This window comes from Malania oleifera, chromosome 8, assembly GCF_029873635.1.
Source record: "Malania oleifera isolate guangnan ecotype guangnan chromosome 8, ASM2987363v1, whole genome shotgun sequence".
Lineage (NCBI taxonomy): Eukaryota > Viridiplantae > Streptophyta > Magnoliopsida > Santalales > Ximeniaceae > Malania > Malania oleifera.
The window spans coordinates 75,758,591-75,781,954 of NC_080424.1; the positions used below are offsets into that span (position 1 = coordinate 75,758,591).

Genomic DNA, 23,364 nt, shown 5'->3' on the forward strand with positions numbered 1-23,364 from the left:
AAAGAAGAAAAAAGAACTTTAGGTCATGCTTTGCCTTTATAAAATCATTCTTCAATCATGAAGGAGTACAGCTTTCTGCCATTGAGAAGAAGGGACAGAACACTCATTGGTCAAGGTGGCACTCATGTTTTGTTGTGTTTTTAAGTTTCAAAAGTTAGCTTTTTAGTAGTTTGTTTAATTATTATCATTTTTAGGTTAATTATTTTTTTTATTTTTATTTTGAGAAAGAATATGCATGCAATATTATTTTTTAAAATTGTTGATAAACACCAAAAGTTCAGTTTTTTTTTTTTTTTTTTCATTTTTTCTGATCCTTCACTTAAACAGCATAAAGTTTAAAAAAAAAAATACTAATATTTCTTGATTCATTCCCTAAATTTTCATTTGTCTAGGGAAGCATGCAAATGGCATGATTTTTTAAAATTTCAATTTATATGTACATCGATTCACAATCCCCAAAACTGGAATTTCAATTCACCAATCGAATCTCAATTTGACTACTATGCTCTAGCCACCAATCCCACTTGATCCACCAGGAATGAACACTAAAAAGCGTCTTCCTTTTCTCCCCAACCCTAGATCCAAAAATTTCCCATGTTTCGTTTGTTGAATCACGCACCAATATCTCACACTACCAACTCAAAACTTTGAAAAAACCCTTCACAAATTTCCAAAACCTGATGCCAATCCCTCCAAAAACCACTTTGCCACCACCGAAGGAAGACACACACATCGGTTACAACTTTGATTATGCTCAAGAACCAAAAACAGATCTCACTTTCCCACTTTCTCCTGTATCATATTGGAAGTTTTCCCTTCAATTTGGATGGATCAAAATCGATCACCTCTTTTGATAGCCTGTGGCATGCCATATTTTTGTTGTTGCTGTTGTTGTTGTTATTTGAAAACTTGTGCAAGGGTTCAAGTATTCAACATTATGTATATAGCAAAAAAGTGACTTTATTCGATGCTATTAAATATTTAAAAATTTCATGTAATTGCTAGCTCAATTCACTGAATAAGTTAAGAAAAAAATCATTTACAAGTTTAGTCTACGAACAATAAAATTATTCTCATACCATAACATTTCTTTTATGCAAAAGATAAATGTCACAGTAATAAAGATGAAAAATTTTGTTTCTATACCAAGATGAAGAGTATGCATTCACTATCAATGTAGGGAAAAAAATTAACAGTGACAAACCAAAAAAAAAAAATACATGGAGACGTAATTGATATTGAATATATCAATGAAAAGAAATAGATTGCTTTATAAAAATATTTATTAATTTAGCCAATCCAATTCTGATAATTTGGCTATTTTCTATTTTTTACAAGTGCATTACAAATATATACATATATATATATATATATATATATAATTTCAATTGATAAGCTAAGGATTTTTAATTAATTAACTAATACTTTCAATATTTTTTTTTTTTATAAAAAAGATGATTTCATTGAACAAGGAAAAATGTACAAAAAAGGAGAATAAGAAATTCTCCTAACAAAAAAAAAGTAGAAAAAAAAAAAAAAAACAAAGGAAAACATCAAACAAACCAACAAAGATACCCATTCCCATTAGATGTTAGAGAATCCCAATCCTATAAAGCAACTAGCACACCAGAGCAAATCAAAGTAATGAATCTTATCCCGCAACAAAGGAATATTCAGCTTTTACCTAGTAAATATATGCACATTATTTTCCAACCATAAACCCCACAGCACTGCAAAAAAAGCACATCTCCATAATGCTATAGCATCCTTGCTTCTACCAAACCAGAAAAAAGAGAACCAAAAAATTCTCCAGTGTCTGGGAAAAACCAATTTTTTCTCAATAAACCCAAAGGCTTATTCCACATTTTCCCAGAAAAATCACTGCAAAAAAATAAAAGAGAAACTGCTTCTGAAATGCCAAAAGCATATATATGGAGAAAGTGCCTTCAAAGCTCTCCTAATCTGCAACACATTGTTGGTGCTAACTATATTAAACACAAGCAACCAAATATGCTGCTGTCTAGGAGCACTTAAAAAAGTGCTTATGACACTTATCACTTAAAATATTTAAAGCACTTGTAGAAAATATCCTCCTGTCCCCCCCCCCCCCCTCTCTCTCTCTCTCTCGGCATAGGCACCTCTGAACCCTCTGTTCAGTGGTTCAGTGGTTTCTCCTCACAGTTGTTGCCACTTTATGCTGCAATCGCCTCACATTGCCCGAACTTCCCTTCCCCCTCCTGCTCCCCATCTCTCCTTCTCTCTCTTGGGCCAATGTGCAGGATATCCTCCTCATTGCATCTCCTCTGCCACCTAATGCCATAAAAACCATCACCATGAGCCCCATTTGTCCATCTCCTTATAGTTGTTGACCATGCCATCATCCCATCCCCATTGCAGATTAAAACCGCTCCTGTATTTTTGGGGTTTAATTAATTTATTAATTAGTAATTACTGATGAATTATAAAAAATTATAAAATCAATAATACTATAAAAGAAGTTAATAACAATATCACTGTTAAATAGGGAATAATAATCATAATTATTTATTATATAAAATCTTAACAAATATTCATCAACATAATATTAATTAAATTGTTAATTAGAAAATTTTTAAAATATTAATTAGAAAATATTATGTAAAAATGTTAATTTATTTACAAATATTATTACTAACATAATAACTATATATTATGTTATATATTATAATATATTTATATAATAATATTATTCATAAGATAATAAATATTAAATACAGATATGGTACTGAGTACCTACATAGCCCTTATTTTACCAACACTTGTAGTCAGCACTTAATTTTAGACACAACCACACAGCACTTTAACTTTTAGTACTTTTTTAGTTCAACACAAAACAAATTTAGAACCTTTTCAGAAAATCACTTTTTCATAAATGCTTCCAAACAATCCAAAGCCTTAATTTTGGGGGATGTTTGATTCACAGCATCTTAAAACATTCCTGGGAATGTGATGCACATGACATCTCATTCCCACATTTCTTGGGGCACCAGAATCTACATGGTGAGGGCATCTTAACATTGCTACTAAAAATGAAAGATTCCCACCAAGACATGAGAATCCTATTCCCACCCTCCCGTGGGTGCATTCCATGGGCCCTTCTTGTGGGAATCCTACTTTTTTTACCAAATTGCCCTCAGTATTTTGGCAACTTGGACAACAATATTCCTGCAATATTGTATTACTAGTAAAACCAACCCGCTTCGTGACAGGCATATGTATGTACTTCGATAATTAGTTTTAACAATAAAATTAAAATCTAACATATTATTTTACACCATTTGTTCAACAGAATTGTCAAATGTTGATAAATTTATATGAATAATACAACGTTTATAAAAATTACATGTAGTACATAAAATTTTAAAAATGTTAGGACATGTACATATGATATAAATTTATTTGCAGCAGACCAATTTTAATATAAAATTAAAGAAAAAAAATTAAAATTAAAATACAAATATAGATCATACTAATATTGAATGAGGATTTAGAATGTAAAATTTGAGTAAAATTTTTAAATACTTTATTTTATAACATATGAGAAGTTGTACAAAATATTTTAAAAATAATTCAAATTTTAATATATATATATATATATATATAATGTATATGAATAGAAATGCAACATGGTATATATATATATTTCGATATTTTCAAATAATATAAATTAAAATTAATTCTCTATTTTAAATAGATGTAAATATAAACCAAAGATAAAGAAAGTAGGAAGTAATAATTTAAATCAATTCTATAATATAAAAGTATTGAGAAAGAAAGTGATAAAAAGTTGATCAATTGGGATCCATCTAAAAATATATATATTTTAGTAAAATTCATTCATATTGAAATTTTTAAATTTTATCTAATAAAAGAGAAAAATGAGTTCAAAAAATAATAAAAATTTAATGAGGCTAGATGTAGGAAGGGAGAGAAAAAATTTTTTTTAAAAAAAATTTAAAATATAGTGGAGCTTGCGTGAGGCCAAAGAGAGAAGTTTACAAATAAATTTAAAATAATTAAATTTTTTAGCGGGACTCACTTGGGGCCCCCTACCTCTGCTATATAGACAGGTGGGGGAAATATAATTGTTAAAAAAATAATGGGGCTCGCAAACAATATAATATTTATAAAAATTGCATCTAGTACGTAAAACTTTAAAAATATTATGCACATGTACATATGATATAAATTTATTTGCAGTGAATTGATTTAAACATAAAATTAATTGAGAAAAATAAAATACAAACATAAACCATAAAATATTGAATGAGGATTTAAAATGTAAAAATTGAGTAAAATTTAAATATTTTATTTTATAACATATGGAAAGTTGAACACTTAATAAATTACATGTGTTTATGTATTTATATATAAATGTAATATTTTGATATTGGAACCTTTGGGTGGAAGATAGGTGAGAAGACAACAACTCATTTTAATTTTAATGCATATAATATATCTGTAAACAGAAATGTAACACAATATATATAAATATATATATATATATATATATATATATATTGAGTAATATCAACTAAAATTAATTTGATAATTTTAGTGAAGAAAAATTGTATTGTATTGTATATATTATATTAAATATTTTAAAAATAATTCCAGTCATTTATGCTAATTTTAATGTATATAATAATGTATGTAAATAGATTTGTAATACGGCATATACCTTTCTATATTTTTGAATAATATAAATTGAAATCAATTCTACACTTTTAGGAGATGTAAATATAAATCAATAATAAAGAAAGTAGGAATTAATAATTTAAATTAATTGTAAAACATGAAAATATTGAAAAAAAAAATGATGGAAAGTTGTTGAGTTGGAATCATTTTTCAAGGGAATTCACTAATGTTCGGATTTTTTAATTTTGTCCAATAAGAAAAAAAAAATCCTGGAAAAAAATAAATAAAATTAATAGGATCAAATATATATATATATATATATATATATAGAGAGAGAGAGAGAGAGGGAGAGGTTCAATAAATAAATTTTAAAAAATTGGTGGGGCCTGCATGGGACCAAAGAAAGGAATTTAAAAATAAATTATAATTATTAAAAATTTAATGGGGCCCACATGGGACCCCCTCTATCTATGGTGGGTGATAGGAGGAAAAAAAAAGTCAATAAATGATTAAAAATTGTGGGACCTGCATGGGCCTCCTCCATCTGCCCCAAAGAGAGAGTAAAGTAAGAGAGAGACGACAAAAGCTTTTAAAAAATAAAAAAAAAAATATGGACGCAAAAAAAAAAAAAAACAAAAACTCTCATTGCCACGCGTCAGCACTAGGTGTGGCACTAAGGTTCAAAATTCATATATATATATATATATATATATATATATATATATATATATCGATATAGATTACACTTTCTTGTTATATTTAAAATAATAAATTATTAAAAAAATGAAAGTGATGTTATAAATTTATAATTATTGTGTCATAATAATATAATGCAATTGAAAATCCAAAAATAAATTGAAAAATCAAAGAAGAAAACAACACTTAGGTTAGAGATGAAGCGAAGAAAAAACCAACATGCAGTTTTCTTGGAGCCTTACATACAACTCCAAGCCTTTCACTTATCTATTAACAACAATAAAAAGGAATCAAGAACAAAAATACCCCCACTTTCACAAACTACTTACAAAGACATATTTCCTTCTAACACTCCCCTCAAGCTGGAGGTGTATAAATATCACCTAACTCTATCTTGTTGCAACCATTAGACAACGCAGGCTTAAATAAAGGCTTTGTGAAAGCATCGCCTAACTAATCCATAGATTTCACAAAACAGAGTCCTCACTACCTTCCTCAACAAAGCATCCCTCACAAATGACAATCAACTTCAATGTGTCTTGTCTTCTCATGAGATATTGGATTGCTAGAGATATAAACAGCAGCTTGATTATCACAAAACATATCTATTAGATTACCAAGAATCCCATCTCTAACAGCTATATCTCGATATTCTGCTTCAGCACTAGATCTTGCTACAGTAGTTTCTTTCAAACTACACTAGGCTCACAAATGTTCAATATTCAGTGGTACACCTTCGATCATCAACAAAAGCCAGTCAGCAGCAAAGTATCCCACAATCTCATAGTTTCTATTACCTTTATATATCAATTATCAAACCTTTGCTAGGGAAGCCTCTGAGATACTGCAAAAATCATACAAAACAACATCCTAACGTGATGGTTTGAGATTTTCCATGAACTGACTCATCACCCCTATTACAAAAGATATGTTAGGTCTAGTGACAAAGTAGATCAATTTGCCAACCAAATGCTTGTCTTGAAGTTCAATCCATCATCCATAGACAACTTCATATTAGGATCTGTGGAAGTATTAACTGGTTTAGCTCCAAAGAAAACAGTCTCACTTAACAAGTTCAAGGTATATTTTCAATTAGATTCAGTTATTTCCTACATCGTACAACCTCAATACCAAGAAAGCAACACAAAGTATCCAAGTCCTTGAATTGAAATTTAGCTTGAAACCAGTGCCTAACATCTGCAATCCCGCTGTGATCACTGTCATTATGATATCATCAACATAAATTAGTTGAAGTACCACTCCTGTCTCCCACTGGTGCACAGAGAGCGAATGATCATAGTAGCAGTAGATAAAGCCAAATGTAGAGACCACCACACTAAACTTGTCAAACCAGGCTCGAGAAGACTGCTTAAAACCATAAATGGCCTTACGCAATTTACAAACTCTATCATCCTCCTCCACCAAGCAAACATATATAGGAGGTTGCTCCATGTATACCTTTTCCTACAAATCTCCCTGCAAAAAGGTACAAAGGCCAATAAAATTAACTTCCAATGAGATCAATACACAAACCAAATTTAGTCGAGTGACAGGAGAAAACGTCTAAAAATAATCAATACCATAAGTTTGGGTCTCTCCCTTCACAACCAATCGAGCCTTAAGCCATTTGATAGAGCCATCAGGAAGATATTTGATGGTCTAGACACAACTCCACCTAACCAAAATACCAAATCCTTGTTGTGAGGAAGATACACCAAGTTTGATGTCAATCGAGTGGTTAAGGCATCTATGTCTATATCCATTGCATGCTTCCACCCATGATTAGCAACATATGAGGAAGAGATAGAAACAGAGGAAAAAAACAATGCAAAGAGGATGCATAGGACTAGGAAGGTGAGGAACTAAAACATAGTGAGCAATAGGACAAGCAACTAAGGAATGCAGAGTACATGTTTGACGGGCAAATCCAAGTCATACTGAGATGGATCTACAAAACCATAAACAGTGATGGGCAGAAGAGGTGGCTGCATGGTGATAGTGATGTCTGTGCTTGATTTGCATTGTTTATAAATTGTCAAATGTTTCTATGAGTTAGTAACTATTTGATTTGGAAGAGTAGTAGATTTTTATAGAGGAATAATTGCAGTACCAAAAGGATTAACACACGAGGGGGGGCATATATTGTTGATGGACTAAAAATAGATTCACCCGAGGAGATCCTTGCACCTAAAGAAATAAGGTGTTCCCTAGAAAGAGGAAACATCTTTATTGACATATTTCCTACAAGTATGGGGATCTTAACAACTATAACCTTTTAATCTCGAGTACTCAACAAAACACATTTAACATCATGAGGAGAGAGTTTATCCTAACTAGTATGTGGAATATGAATCAAACATGTGCACCAAAAGACATGAGGCACAATGGAGAACATTGATGTTTTGAGCACACGATGGAGAAGGGAATTTGTCCTCTTACAATACTAGAGGGCATCCTATTGAGCAAAAAAAGAGAGTTGTAGGAACAACATCAGTCCAAAAGTTTTTAGGAACATGCATATGGAGGCGTAGAGACCATACCAGGTCAAGTAAATGTCCATTTTTCATTTCTATTACTCCATTCTACCGAGGGGTATGTATACATGACATTTGATGAATAACCCCTTAGGACAAGCAAAAGACTGAAGTTTATTTTGAACAAATTCGAGTGCATTATTAGATGAAGAAATTTGAATACCAATGCAAAAAATAGTTTTTATTTCTTGGTAAAATTGAGTAAATGCATTCAAAAATTTAGACTTGTCTTTAACAAATAGATCTAGGTCACACACGAAAAGTCATTCACAAAGGAGACAAAATATTGATGAACAAACAAATTCTTAACTCTAAACGGACCCCAAATACCTGAATGAATAAGAGAAAACAATTATTAGCTACAAGACTCGATTTTGGATAGGAAAGATGTCCTAACATGCTTTCCCGCATGCATAGCACTCAAAAAACTTGATGTAGTTTTTGAAGAGATGGATGACCCAAACGAACGTGCCACTAATCAAGAGAAACACCATGAGTCGAAATTGAGGAAGCATATGACAAGAGATGGATCTATTACCACCACAATCAAAGTAGTACAAATGGCCCTCCTCAAGCCCTCCACCAATGTTCTTCTTCGTGGAGATCCTGTATAACACAATGAGAAGCAATGAAGGTCAAAGAACAGTTATGAGATTTAGTTAATTGACTAACTGATAACAGGTTCAAGAAAAATTTAGGAACATATAACACAGAGGAAAGAGGTAAAGAAGAAATGAAAGAATATTGACATAACCATCAGCAACAGCAACCTTAGAGTGTAAAGTAGTGGGTTTCAAGGACTGATATAAATTAGACCACTAGTCATATGGGTAGAAACACCAAAATCAATGACCTAGGGTGAAGTGGATCAAGAGGAGAGAGGCCTAGCAATAACCCAATGGACCACAACAGCATTAGATGTAGAAGAGTGAGTTTGGAGTTGTTGAACCATGAGGATAAGACTGCTATACTCCTTTCAAGACACAGTAGATGGTGTACTCAACTCCCTAGTGGGGTGGCCAAGTGCACTTGGAAGTTCCAATAATATTGAAGTCGCCCAAGACAAGGGTTATATTGGCCTAAATTTGTTTCCCATAGAGATCCCAACAACGATTGACAGTATGGTTTTCCTTACTACAATGTGCGTAAATGCAGAAATTGCCACGACAAACTCCTTGCCTTTATACACTATCTCTGCCACACTTTCCGCCTGTCCTCATCCTCTTAACACTTCCCTTACCACAGTTTGGGTTGCTAACCAAGGATGAACTATAATGGGAAGAAGTTCGAGAACAAAATTGAGAGCCATCTTTGGTGATACATTGGGTCCTAGCATATGCTGCATTCATGGATGGTATGGATTGACTAGAAAGAATCCAAAAACATGAATGGATTGAAGCTCAAGACTCAACGAAGACAAAAACTTGGTAGCCAAAAACTCTGCCCTTTTCCTTCTAATAGTCACAACGTCAGAACTAACTGCTACTGGTTGATTATTGTTTAGTTCCTCCGACATACCTTTCAAAGTGCTATAGTACTCACTGATGTGCCTACCTTCTTGATCACATTTGGAAAAAATTTCATATAGGTCACAAAAGAAAAGTTTGATTTTTATTCTTTGATAAACTTCCACAAAGATCATTCCAAACAACCTTGGATGTTCTATGAAACATCACAATCGCAGCAATTCATGGATCCATGCTATTCCACAACCACACAAAAAATATGTCATTCTCTTTCACCCAATCTTCATTAGTACTTGGAATCCGGAGATGGAGAAGAATGCAACAAATACTTGGACTTACCTTTCACGTTAATGTACATATGCATTGCATCGGTAGTTGGAGGACCAACCAATTTGATGGCTGTGATTTATACATTAACAATATTTGGTGAAGTTCTCTTCGTAGAGCCATCAAAAGCACCCCCATACACTACAATCAGCATACTCCAATATCAAGAATGAATAACACAGAAGCTTTGCAAAACAAAAGAAGTGCACACAGGCACAGGACAGCACTCACACAGAGGCACAGAGCACTTCGAATCTTAAAAGTTCCAGGACTTCAACAGGAAGCTAAAATCACAGAACTGATGTTACAGTATCCTAGGAGGACTCATACACATAAATACTCTCACTCATCTTATCAAAGTTGGCTTTTAGCAAACAAAGCAGAGGAGACCACACTTTGACCAAACAGAACAGGCCAGACCACAACTAAGCACCACAAACACTTAAACAACACTGCATTGACTACACAACCAAGCTAGCAGCAGCTAGAAGCATAAGCAGGCATGGCATGGAAACAGCAATTACAGCATCATAACAGGTTCACCACTGGACTACAGTCAACGGAACATCAGAACAGCAATAGCAGTCTGTGAGTCAGTAGGGTGCCGTCTTTACATGAGTGAATCACCAGGAGCTACACAACACCCACGAGAGTGGCTGACTGCTGACAGGAGAAGGATAAGAAACTCAAAAAGATTCTCAAACCAGGAAAAAAAAATCTCTACTTTAAGGATAAACAAGGGAGAGGAAAAGAGAGGAAGAGAAGAAGAAAAGGCTTGGCAATTTTCCTGGAGCCTTATGTACAGCTCCAGGCCTGCCCTTTTATAAACAACAACAACAAACAAACAAACAAACAACAAAAACCAAGCCTTAAGTCCCACTAGTTGTTGACTACACGAGTCCCTTTTCGCCAATTTAAACAATCATGAGCAATTTCCTCCGATAAGTTAAGAGCTATTAAATCTTTACCCTCTTGTTCCAAGTTATTTAAAGTCTACCTCTATCCCCTCTATTACCACTGAGAGTAGCTACCCCACTCCTCATTGATGCACAATTTGGCCTATGTTGCAAATGCGAAAACCATATGAAATGTTCCTTATCTTCTACAGTCACACAACAACTCAAAGCACTTCTTCAATTTCTCCATTTTACTTGCTCTTCTTTAATTCTATGTATAACATCTTTTTCAATTTCTCCTTCAACTTGCATGATAGATCCTAGGTAGCGAAATCTAGGAGTGATAATAGTTTCTTGACCATTAAGTTTAATATTTTTCCCAATATTCCTCCTACCATTACATTTCATATACTCTATTTTATTTCTATTTACACTAAACCTACAGATTCTAATGCTTCCCTATGTAATTCTATTTCTAACTTAGATTCTACTCCATTCTTAACATAGTAGTTAAAATTGCACCTCAGGCGCAAGGTGCAGTGAGGCAACCAAGCTAGCGCCTCATTCTTCTTCAGGCGAGGTGCCCTTCAAGAGGCACAGGTAGGCGCACACTGATTCTCTAGGCGCAGTGAATTGTGCCTTGAAAATTTTGAAGCTGTTAAGAAATAAAACGTAGCCAGAACCAGCCCCAGCCCACTTCCAGCAATCCAGCCTTTGACAGTTTGACTTGCACCAGCCCTAGCCCTTCTTCTTCGACCCTTAAAGCAGCACAAAACCAGCAGGAGAAGTTTTTTTTGACCAATCAATCCTTCGAATCAGTATGAAACCAGCAGGAGCCCTTCGTCTTCGACCATTCAAAGTTCGAACCAGCACAAGGCTTTCGTCTTTGACCCTTCGAACCAGCAGGAGCTCTTCGTCTTCAAGCCTTCAAACCAGCAGGAGCCCTTCATCATCTTCTTATTATTCTTCTTCTTCAGTTCTTGTTCTGCTTCTTTTTCAGTTCTTCTTCTTCTTCTTCAGTTCTTTTTTGTTTTTCAGTTCTTCTGCTGCTTCTTCTTTTTCAGTTCTTCAGTTCTGCTGCCTCCTGCCGGCTGCTTCTTCTTATAGTATTAACTTGCATTAAGCCTCAAAGTTAATATTATATAATGTGTAATTAATTATGTAGTTTAATGCAATTTTAAACTTTATAATTAATATATAACATTTTTTTACTGAATTTTGCTGCTGTTTTGTAATTTGTTTGGAAATGCAGTATACAAACTAAATATTTTTTTTCTGAAATATATTAATATATAACATTTTTTACTGAATTTAGCTGCTGTTTTATTGTACTCTTTTATTTTGATATTGAAGATGCTTTTGGGCCTTCAGCCTGGCAATTTTATTTCATTTCTAATTTGAAGCTTGTAATCTTGCATGTGTAATTACTTATGTTGAACTATGTTTGTCTCACCTGGAACTTGGTACTGAATTGTCATAATTACTATTGAATATTTTGGCATTTTAAATTCTGATATAACTATTGATGTGTTTTTATATCAATTACCCACCAAATAGGCATTGTACACAATTTAATTATTGTGCGCCTCACCTTCGTGAGGCACGCGCCTTTGCCTTGGGCCTCGCGCCTCAGCTCCAAGTACCCTCTGCGCCTCAGTGCACCTTGCACCTTTGACTACTATGATTCTTAGTTTCATCAATCAAGACAATGTCATCTTCAAAAAACATACACATTTTGGATATTCTTAGTAAGTTCATCCATCACCAATGCAAAAGGATAAGAGATCAAAGCAAATCCTTGATGTACACCTATTATGATTGAAAGTTCCCTAAACTCTTTACCCATAGTCTAACACTAGTCATTACTATATTATACATATCCTTAATGACATTAGTATACCTACTGCATATACTTTAAAAAACCCACCATATAACTTCCCTAGGTACTCTGTCATGGGCTTTCTCTAAGTCTATAAAAACCAGATGCATTTCCCTCTTCATTTCCCTAAACTTTTTCATTAATCTTCTTAAAAGATATATAACTTCCATAGCCAATCTCCTAGGCATAAAACCAACCAATTTGATTTTTTGAGACCCTCATTTCTAACTGTAGTCTTTGTTCAACATTACGCTTTCCCAACATTTCATTGTATGACTTACAAGTTTAGTTCCACAATAATTATTATAGTTTTGAATATCTCCTTTACTTTTGTATATTAGTGTTAAAGCTTTTTTCCTCCACTCATGGCATTTTATTAGTTTTTATAACTTTGTTAAATAAATTAGCTAACCATATAATTCCTTTATCACCTAGGCATTTCCAAACTTCAATTGGAATGTCATCTAGTCCTATAGCCTTTCCATTTTTCATTTTTTGAATGCCAATTTCATCAACTCTAATTTTGTGAATAAATATCAATTTTTTTAGTTTTTTCCTCATTTGTCATCATAATATAAACCTTCTACTTGGTTTTCATCAAATATCTTATTAAAGTAATTTCACCTTTTTTTTAATGTTTTCTTTAACCAAGACATTATCATCCTGAATTTTTATATGTTTTAAATTACCTAGGCCCTTGCTCTTTCTTCTCTAGCTCTAGCAACTTTAAATATGCTACTTTCCCCTTTTTTTGCATCTAATCTAACACATAAATTATTATATGTTCTGTTTTTAGCTTCACTAACAACCTCTTTTTGCATTTTTTCTTGCCTCTTTACTCTTTGAAGTTTTCCATGTTCTATATTTTTGCCATGTTTTACACCAAATTCCTTTTGTCTTTACAACTTTTTGGACATCTTGATCTCATCCCAAACTTTCTTCACTTGTCGAGAATCTTTCTTAGATTCACCTAAAATCTCTTTTGCCTATCCTACACCAAAGTATGTTTGCAACTACACCATTCCCTATAGTCCAATCACCCTTTCGATCATTTTATTTTTAAATTTTATTATATTTTTCTACTTTTTCTCCCTTTAGGTTCCACCACCTAGTTCTCTTGCATTGATTTATGCTACCCATTCTCTTCCATTTTTTTAATACATATATCAAACACTAGGACTGCCCTCTTATGTATTAATAAGAATAGAAAAGATTAAAGGACAAAAACGATCCCCACTCACACAACCTAATTACTAAAACAACACATTTCCTTCTAGCAAATATAATGGTTAATATTTAGACACCATATTTCCCTTAATTATTTTGGTTCATTGGATTATTTAAATGTTGAAATTTGTTATGCTTGTTGAAAATTTTATGACATGATTTTAACAAGTACATATTCTCAGTAGGTTTTGAGGATAGGCCTTGAATCAATGGTAAGGTTGCTCCTTAGTGACTAGTTGGTTATGGGTTCAACTCCAAGGAAGCAGCCTCTCTACATAAAAGTAGGGGTAAGATTGTGTATGTGTGCTATGACGACCCTCTCCCTACCCTGGCAAAGCAGAGCCTTGTGGCCTAGGGCGCCATTTTTATATTTTCAGTAGCTTTTAGGGTTGAAAATATAAATCCTTCATTTATTGGTTATACAGATGTCAAGAGTATAATGGTATCTTCTTAAATGCGTGTCAGGATTCCCATGATGAAACTTATAGTACATTCCTTCAAATTTAACACACGAACCAAACAAAAGTATTCCCATCAGGCAGGCATCCAATTCCTGGAAGTGTTATTCCATGGGAATATCTTTTATGCTGCGAACCAAAAGCCCCCTTGGATTTAGCTTTCCAAATTATTTTATAGAGCGGAAAGGAGAAATTAGCATTAGAAATAAGGTCTCAAAAAAAAAAGATTTGCAGCAATAAACCCCCAAAGAACTCAACGAGCAAGAACGACTTTCTGCTTCAAGGAAAGATGACTATTTCCAACATCAACAAAGAAGAAAGCTCATCTACCTCCTTATAATTAAAAGATCCGTGAAAGTGGAAATCCCAAGAATGCATAGGACCAAAGAGAATAAATAACAGCACTATGCCCCAAAGTCGAGCAATAAAGACAAAGAAAAGAAATGAACAAAGTAGCATTACCCACCTAGATGTCTTTGAAAAAATGATTTCAAGAACCCTCACCTAGAACAAACTTATATAAGGAATGGAAATGGGGTAAATCTGATACATAGACCTCCACGGGCTTTCCACCAACATTCCAATACCGAAACCCACCTTCATTGTAGACCTACACACCACTTCCCAACAAGCCAAATTATCCCTTTCCCCCCCGCAACCCTAGACCAAAGAAAATCTCTCATAATTTTCTCCAGCTTACTAGCTATATCCAACACAATCCTAAAGATAGACATGTAATACAAAGGGATACTAACTGATAAGTGTAACAAGAACCCCTAATGAAAATAACGCATCTTTCCACTCATCTCAACTCCTAGACTCCCTCTCCAGTCTCCACCATTGGTCCAAAAGCCCACCAACCTAGGATTGTCACTCAAAATAATACTTTCAATATGGTAGTGATCTTATGTGGTATTACGAAATCATACATGCTACGCATCAATTCCATTGAATTTAAATACTTCCTAATTAAAAAAAAAAAAGATTAAATTGTGTACATTTAGTTTGCCACTCAGTATTTTAAAATAAAAATATAATGACCTCAATCTCATATAATATTACTCACTTTTCAACCAATAGTGTCATGTGCAATATATGTGAAAAAAAAATGACTAATAAGAGAAAGGCACAATGATTTATTTTTGTAAATATGTTCAATTATATCTGAGGAGGAGACTCAAACAAGATTGAAAAGAGTAAAATGGTGGAGCACCACATGGAGTATTGTTGCTATAAATAAAGAACTATGAAAATAAAATGATAAATGAGTGGGCACTATTTATGGCACAAAATGTTCTGCAATGAAGTACTGACATGTTCACACGATGAGCATAACAAACCATGGATGTTAAAAGATGAGCATGTAAGTTGAGAAGGCAAAGGTAACCTATTTAGAATGAGATGTTGAAGTAAGTTGAGATAGCTATTGATGAGCAAAAAAAAGGCTAAGAGCTGCAGCTGTGATGAAAGATAGCATTGCCCATGTTAACGGGTCTCAAACAAACAAGGGTAAAACCAAAAGCAAACTAGTTTATTCATATTTTAAGAGATTATTATGCCTTTATGTGCAGAAATTTGGATTTGGATTCAAGCAGTCAACCATAAGTACTGAGGTGTTTGTTGAGTTGCATTGAGAAGACATCATGAGGATGTGATTCTTAAGAGAAAGACTGTATGACCCATGCATAAAATAGTGGAAAACCACCCTATTTGCTCTAGAACAACTCAGAGTGTGATCCAAGGGTCTTGAAATAATGCCAAAATATTGGAAGTGCTCTCTCTACCCAACCTCTTGTGATGCTTCAATAACTAATATCTGTCACAACACAAGTTCAAAAAAACATTTTCCTCACAAAACAAAGCCAGAAGTTATATTCCCAGAAACTTGTTTTAGAATTCCTTGTTCCATATTCTATTTCCCAATGTTAAAATATAAGCACAAGATAAATATGTACATGAGCAAAATATAAATTTAGAAAAACAAGAAAGCTTTTTGGAGACTTGGCAACGGTATCTATTTTGAGAAGATGCGTGTGTATTCTCATCCACTTCATCTTGAAGAAAAATAAAAGAAGTTATAATTTTCATCCCTCAACAGACTTAAACTCAGTTCATCAATGGGGCTATCTTGACCTTCAGTAGAATGCTTTTTATCCACTTGCACGGGTCCATAAAATTCAATTTAAACAGCTTCTCAATACCATCAGAATGGGGAAAGCCTATAAACCATAGCTTATAGGTTATAGCTCTTCTACTAGGTCCAAAGTTGGCAATGGATATAGTTGCAAATGACCAGCTAGTTCAAAATATTTATCCAACAATATAAATTGGAGCAAATCAACACCTTTAGGCATACATAAATTCTAAACAAAGCATTCTTACTATCACTCCAAATTTGTCTTGCATGGCTATTTTATCTGATTTTCTTCTACATCAAAAACCATCCAATCCTTTGTCCTCAACTCTATTAAAATATATATAATGTTTTTCCTCATTATGGAAGAAGGTCAAGAGTTAGAAGAAAGTTTACTTTGTGAAGCAAAGCTAAGAACCAAGCATAGTTCTTGCATTCCAATTACAGGACCATTGTTCTTACGATATAAAAATATTGTACCAAATTATTAGATATTTACAGTTAACATTAAAGAATAAAGTGGATGTGTGGAAAACAACAATGAGAGCTAATAAATAAACCAATATAGACACATAAATGCCTACCAGTGACCTTGTCAAATCTTGATTTTCATGTCCATATATAGCACATATATCTAACAACTTTGGTAAGTCGAGCAACTTCTTTTCCTGCAAAAGAACTACATATAGAATTAGTGAACAACAATGCAATGGAGGGGAAAAAAAAAAAAAAGAGGAAATTATCACCGGAACTTCTAATCACAATCATAATATTTGCAATAGCAATTCTTTTTGAAGCATTAGACTACTTTGTCTCTTATATTTGATCATTAGAAAAAGAAAAAAAAATTGATAGCAGTCCAAGTAACATTCATGACGCAATGTCTGAAGCTGTGGCAATTGTTCTGTAACAGGAAAAGTTGTCAAGAGCCTGTTTGATGTGCACCAAGACACAAGCTGCACCCAGGTGCCAAGTCATGCACCTTTGGTAGCCTCAGGCAAAGGTGCATAACTAGGAAACCAACGTGCATCCCTGGACCAGGTTCCAAACACAAAAAAGGGGCACCTGGTGCATATTTTACTCTGAAAAAACCAGCAACTTACAGATACTGTTTGCAGTACTATGAACAATTCAAGTAACTGTCATTATATCATTTCCTTTCCATCCACTTAAGATGTTACAACTAAATAGAGAAATGCAACCAATTAAATTCAATAAAAAATACTTCAAATAAATTTCAGAAGAATAAAAATTTAATACTCCACTTCATGAAGAAAATTGAAAATTTTCAAGATTGTTTTGCTCTCCCCCCCCCCCCCCTAAATTTCAGGTTTGAATGCATCCAACAAAATAAAGCTTAATAAAAATAAAATAAAATAAATCTAGACTAAAAATTATTAGAGATCCAAAATCTGGCAAATATTATTCATTAAAAAGATTCCTAAGGTCTTGGTTAAAATTTGGTCCAATATAAAAGATTCTCAAACTTAGACAGGTTCAAGATTTGGTCAATCCTGTCAACCTTGTAATGAACATAAACTTGATAAAAAAATTCTAAGCACTTGAAAAAAAGAAAACAATGAAATTAAGTCAAATAAAGAAAAGAACAGTATTTAGAACCATAAAACAATGAAATTAAGTTAAATCAAGAAAAGAACTTTATTTAAAACCATAAAACATCCAATTACACTCTAAACCAATAAAATAATTCTAAGCATTATGCACTGGCGTCATTGATTTTGTCATACTAGGGCTTATCACAATGTCCACAAGCACCATTCCTATAGATAATAATAATAATAATAATAATAATTTATTTACAAATTAAATATTTATTCAACAAGCAATTTATATTCTCGTATTTAATGACTGAGCACATCATTTTCCTTGCGCACACACTTGCACCTAGCAACTGTAGTTACTGTACCAAGGCCATAGTTGCCCATTTCGCCTTAGTGCAACTTGTGCCTTAACTTTAGCAATAGCCTGCAGATATTGAGTCCATGAATTCAATTTTCAGATTAGTAAACTCGTGTTTTAACCCTAGAATCCACCATACTAATATTTTAATTAATTTCTGGTAAATTTCAATCAATATATACATAAACATTCCATTTTATCCCGATTTTTAAGCCACAGGCAGCAGGATTCATGCAATACACATGAGCTTTTTAAAATAGTGATGTAACACTTTGCCAATTCGATTCAAAGCCAACATAAAACCACAAATTTGTAGGATTGCATAGGATCAGAAAGATTCTAGTAGGATCTTAGGATCCTACGAAAATTCATGTTTTTCGCTTTTTTCTAAAAGCTTGAACCATGGATTTGGTATCTGTCCTGTAAAACTTGTATAGGAAAAAGGCAACCTAGAATTTAGTTTTGCTTATTTAAAGCTAACAAAATTATTTTTTTTGTAGATAATAAATTTAACAAAATTATGAACTTAATAATTCATTTTAGGGCATTTTGTTCAATAAGAGCTCCAAATATTAATGATATGGTTGGGATAGAAATTAGTGCAATACCACATTTGATGATAATATTGGTAATGGTGATGATTATGAGGCATAATGAAGCCATTGATGATCTCAATGACATTGATGGAGCAATTCGTGAATTAAAAATGATGACAGTAGTGTCGAAGAGCCAGCTTCGATAGCTTGATTTTGTATTTGCTAAAAAGTTATTTCTTTGACTTTAGGTATTCTTGTTAAATAGCAGTGTGTTAACTGATTGTGTTTAAAAGGTCGGCAATTGAATTAGGAATGCAAGAATTTGGTCCTTGCTCTCTTAGTTGTACAAGGCTCTACTATTTGACCTACTCCAATTGCACTTCTTCTCATTGGACGAATCTTGCAAACATTATGGTTGCAACTTACTCTTCAAACTTTTCTAGATGACATCTCTCTTGTGGAAACCCCTACAATCAATTTCAAACATGTATCTTTTCAGAAGAATGAAAAATATTGAAGCATAAAATGATCAAGATGATCTCAATGAGTATGGTATTTTAGCAACTACCATTTCACAAGAGGAAGAGGTGAGAGAAATGGATGTTGCAGCACAATTTCTTCTGGAAGAGTGGGCCTGAGACTGTCCACTCTTGGAGGGAACAAAGTTAGATCAGATGGCAGTAAGAGCAGGAAGAAAAAAGGTAGGACAAAACTAGATAATTTAAAGTGCTGGATAAATTATGATGGAAAGTGTCTGAAGAAGGGCTTCGTGAATAAGTTGTCTCCGTTCCTTCTTTATTTTTCATTACATTTTCATTTTTAGTTTGGAGGATCTTGTCCTCAGTCAGCTCATATTTCTTTCCCCTCTCAATGAAATTTCTTTTCTTATCTAAAAAATAAGAAAACATAACAAATGGATACATTTTATACTGATTTTGTATGCTCAGTAGAATCCTCAATTCGATCCTACGATTGCTTCCTGCCAACCCCCCCCCCCCCCCCCACATAAAGGATCCCCATTAATGAGGCCAAAATTTTATTTTACTATATTTTGATTTTTTTAAAAAAATTCAATTTAAAGTTCTTTTTTTTTACTACTCTTTCGAGTACTAAGGCAATTTGTATAAGTATAAATGCAATAGAAACTAAGGAATCGTATAACAAAACATACACAGCATAACAAGCTATAAATTTTTTTTTTTTTTTTATAGCAGAAGAAGAGATTTCATCAGAAAGAGAAGAATTTACAAAGAGAAGAATGAGACATCTCCCATCAAAATTCTGGAATAATACAGAGAAAAGAAACTAAAAGCACCAAAAAATACATTGAAGTATCAAAGCAAAAAATTCTTCCAATCTGAAAAGCTCACTCCTAAAGCATCCAAAACCCCAAACCAACTGCCTATTTAATTTTTTCCTGAAAAATCTGCGCATTGAGCCCCAACCATAAACCCCACAGCACTGCAAATATTCCACATTCCCAAAGAGCATCCCTATCCTCCTTCCAAAAAACCCTTAAAAAAAAAAAATAGTCAACATTCCTTCCACCAACACTGGACAAACACAAGCTTCTCCCAACGTACCAAATAATTTATTCTATATGCTCCAAGCAAAATCACAATGTAAGAACAAATGAGATGCCGACTCAGAATTCAAGTAAAAAAGCACACAAACATCAGGAGATACCTGATTTGCAACAGATTATTAGTATTGATTCTATTAAGCACAGTGAGCCAAATGATGGCCTTAATCATTAGGGGAGCTTTGGCCTTCCAAATACATGAGAATAGAAAAAACAAGAGTTTGAGCAGGTCAAAAACTCAGAAAGATATACAAATATAAACCTCCAAATGATCCAATCCCAAGACCGAGAATCCCTACCTGAAGAAAGATGACAATTATTCAATAATGACAACAATAAGGAGAGTTCATCAACTCTCTACCATTTAGGGATGTTCTGAAATGAAAGTTACAAGAAACTAGTGGGCTAACCAAGTCAACCAAAAAGAAAGAAATCATACTATCCTGCCCTAAACTCAATCAAAAGAGACAAGGATAAGATGTAGATAAAACATCATTCCCCAACCATGGATCTTCCCAAAGATAAATCCAAGAACCCCTCCCCACCACAAAATTAATGTCAGGAGTGAATAAGGGATAGATACGAGAAATGCATCTCCAAGGACTTTCCAAAGAACATCGCATAATAACAAGCTATGAAATGTTTCTTGTACCTTCAATCAGATTAATCTCAATTTTCAATTTCATTCTTCATTTTTTAAAAGTGTGACCTAATATTAAAAATATGCTTTCTAAGCTTTAAAAGGTTAAAAATATTTTAAATACAAAACAAAACAAAGCAACAAGGGGGCAAACGCATTTAGGCAATTGACGGCCTTCTGTGAGTTGTTTTCCTTTTCACCCTCGTTTGGCTACAAGGCAACATTATAACCACTCGATAAAAAATAAAGAGAAAATAAGGAGAAAATCTTAGGCATTACCTGCACCAGGATAAGTGGATAACATATACACAGTTACACGCAAATATAAATTACAGAATAATATATTCAAAAAGGCACTAAGGGATGTGAACCCATTTGACAACCCAAAAAGTCAACAAAACAAATAATACCTTTTGACAACTTCACCTGTCACACTACCAATAATATAAACAACCGATACATATATCTGTAAAGCTCCTACTAGCTAGCTCTATACCTTCAAAAATCTCCTCCCCCACCCCCCCCCCTCCTCCCGCGCTCGCCCGCCCGCCCACCCACCCACCCTTATTTATCTCTATTCCTGACAATTCCATGCTGTCTAACATCACCAGGCCCAAAGTTCCTTGAAAAATTGTATCAGTTTGAAAAACCCTGCTACCCCTCATGCTCAAGCCACCCCCAGAGCTTCCTCGTCCACCTGCAGTGAGGGAATAAGTGCGGCACAGTTTCCAACTCTTCCTTACACAACATGCACCTAACAGCAAGCTCTTCCTTTCTGCAGGTTCTCAAAAGTTAAACCTCTTTCTCAGGCTGCTTCCCATGCAAGAAAAGCAACTTTGATTGGACCAATGGTTTTCATATAACTCTCCAGGGGAACTGCAGCAGTCCCCATCACCCACAGCCCTAAGGATCTTTTTATAATAAGTGCATCTGCATCCGCTGTCCAACATCCAGTTCATTCCATCTTCCCTTTGAACTCCAAGGTCCAAATCATAAATCAGATCAATGAAGCTAAAGAAGAGTTCCACCTTCCAATCTTGCGCCATCCTATTCAAATTCACATTCCAAAAAGTTACATTATCCAAAGTGTTATAATAAGAGAAGACTAAAGCTTGTTTATCTGAAACCATGAAGAAAACATATGGAGGACAGACACAGACGGTTGCGCCCCGCACCACCTATTTTCCAAATATGAACCTTCTCTCCATTGCCAACAATGAATCCTGTTAGAAGAAACCATCTTCCCCACCCCTTCTAATCCATTATGATATCCCCATCCCAATGGACGCATATGGTTTCTGCTTTCCTTGGTTATGCACCCACTGCTATCAGGCCCATAATTGGTTTGAATGATGAGAAGTGCTTTTTTTTGGGGATATAAAATAAAATATATTGAAAAGCAGAGGAAGAAGAAAATAAAAAGAAGAATGAGTTGTCCTCAAACAGAAAACAAATCATCAAAAAACCACATCATCTTAATAAAGCATTCCAGTCTTCGACGATACCTTCAAAACAGCAACTCTTAAAACAGCCTGCACTACAAGCCCAAAGAGAAGCCTAGTATTGATCCCATTGACAGTCTTTCATTTAAAAATTCTAACATTTCTTTCCAGCCAAATTCCCCACAACAAAGCCACAAGAGCATGTCTTCACAGAATTTTAGCGTCCTTACCTTTCTCAAAGCCAGCAAAAGAAACAGTCAACATATCTTCCACTGAACTTGGACAGACCCATAATTCTTCAAACACCCAAAAAAAAAATCCACATATTCCAACGAAAAGAACAACGAATAAACAAGTCAGCCACATCCTCTTAACTATTCCCACACACTAGAAATATAAACAGTAACAAAGCTTTAGAAGACCTCCTACTCTGCAGCATATTGTTGGTGTTAAACTCTATAGGACCACCAGCCAAACAAAAGCCTTTCTTAGAATGAACTTTAGCCTCCCAAGCACCCCGATAGAGGGGAAAGATCACATTAATCTTAACAAGATGAGAAAAGAGAGAATTACAAGAATAATCCCCCGAAGAAACCACAAACCGAACTCAGCCATCACTATTACTGAAGATATGACAACCCTCCAGTAAAATAAGTAAAGAAGCTCCTCCACCTTTGTATCATTTAAATCCCTTCTAAGGTGAAAACCCCAAGAAAAGGAGTCCCTCTCAAGAGAGAAAACCACTCCATTATGATAGGATGAGCGGCAATGAGGCAACAGAACCAAGCAAAGCAAGAAGATAATGCCCCCCTCAGACAAAAAAAAACAAAACAAAACAAAAACAAAAAAAACAAAAACAAAGCCCAAACATCTTCCCAAAACCTAATATGATTGTCTTTTCCAACGAAATTTTGTTAGAGGAAGAAAAGAAGTATAAACCTGAGAAATAA

At 33.9% G+C, this 23,364-nt stretch overlaps 1 protein-coding gene across 2 annotated transcripts in view; it reads right to left on the reverse strand.

The window, feature by feature from the left end:
* LOC131161612 (uncharacterized) overlaps positions 1-23,364 on the reverse strand; it is a 77,726-nt gene that overhangs the window by 17,621 nt on the left and 36,741 nt on the right. The window contains exon 4 of one of the 2 annotated variants that reach the window (XM_058117481.1): positions 16,879-16,973. In XM_058117481.1, coding sequence (XP_057973464.1) covers positions 16,879-16,973 — 95 coding nt within the window. The remainder of the gene's footprint in view (positions 1-16,878; positions 16,974-23,364) is intronic. The other variant, XM_058117482.1, reaches the window with a different exon arrangement.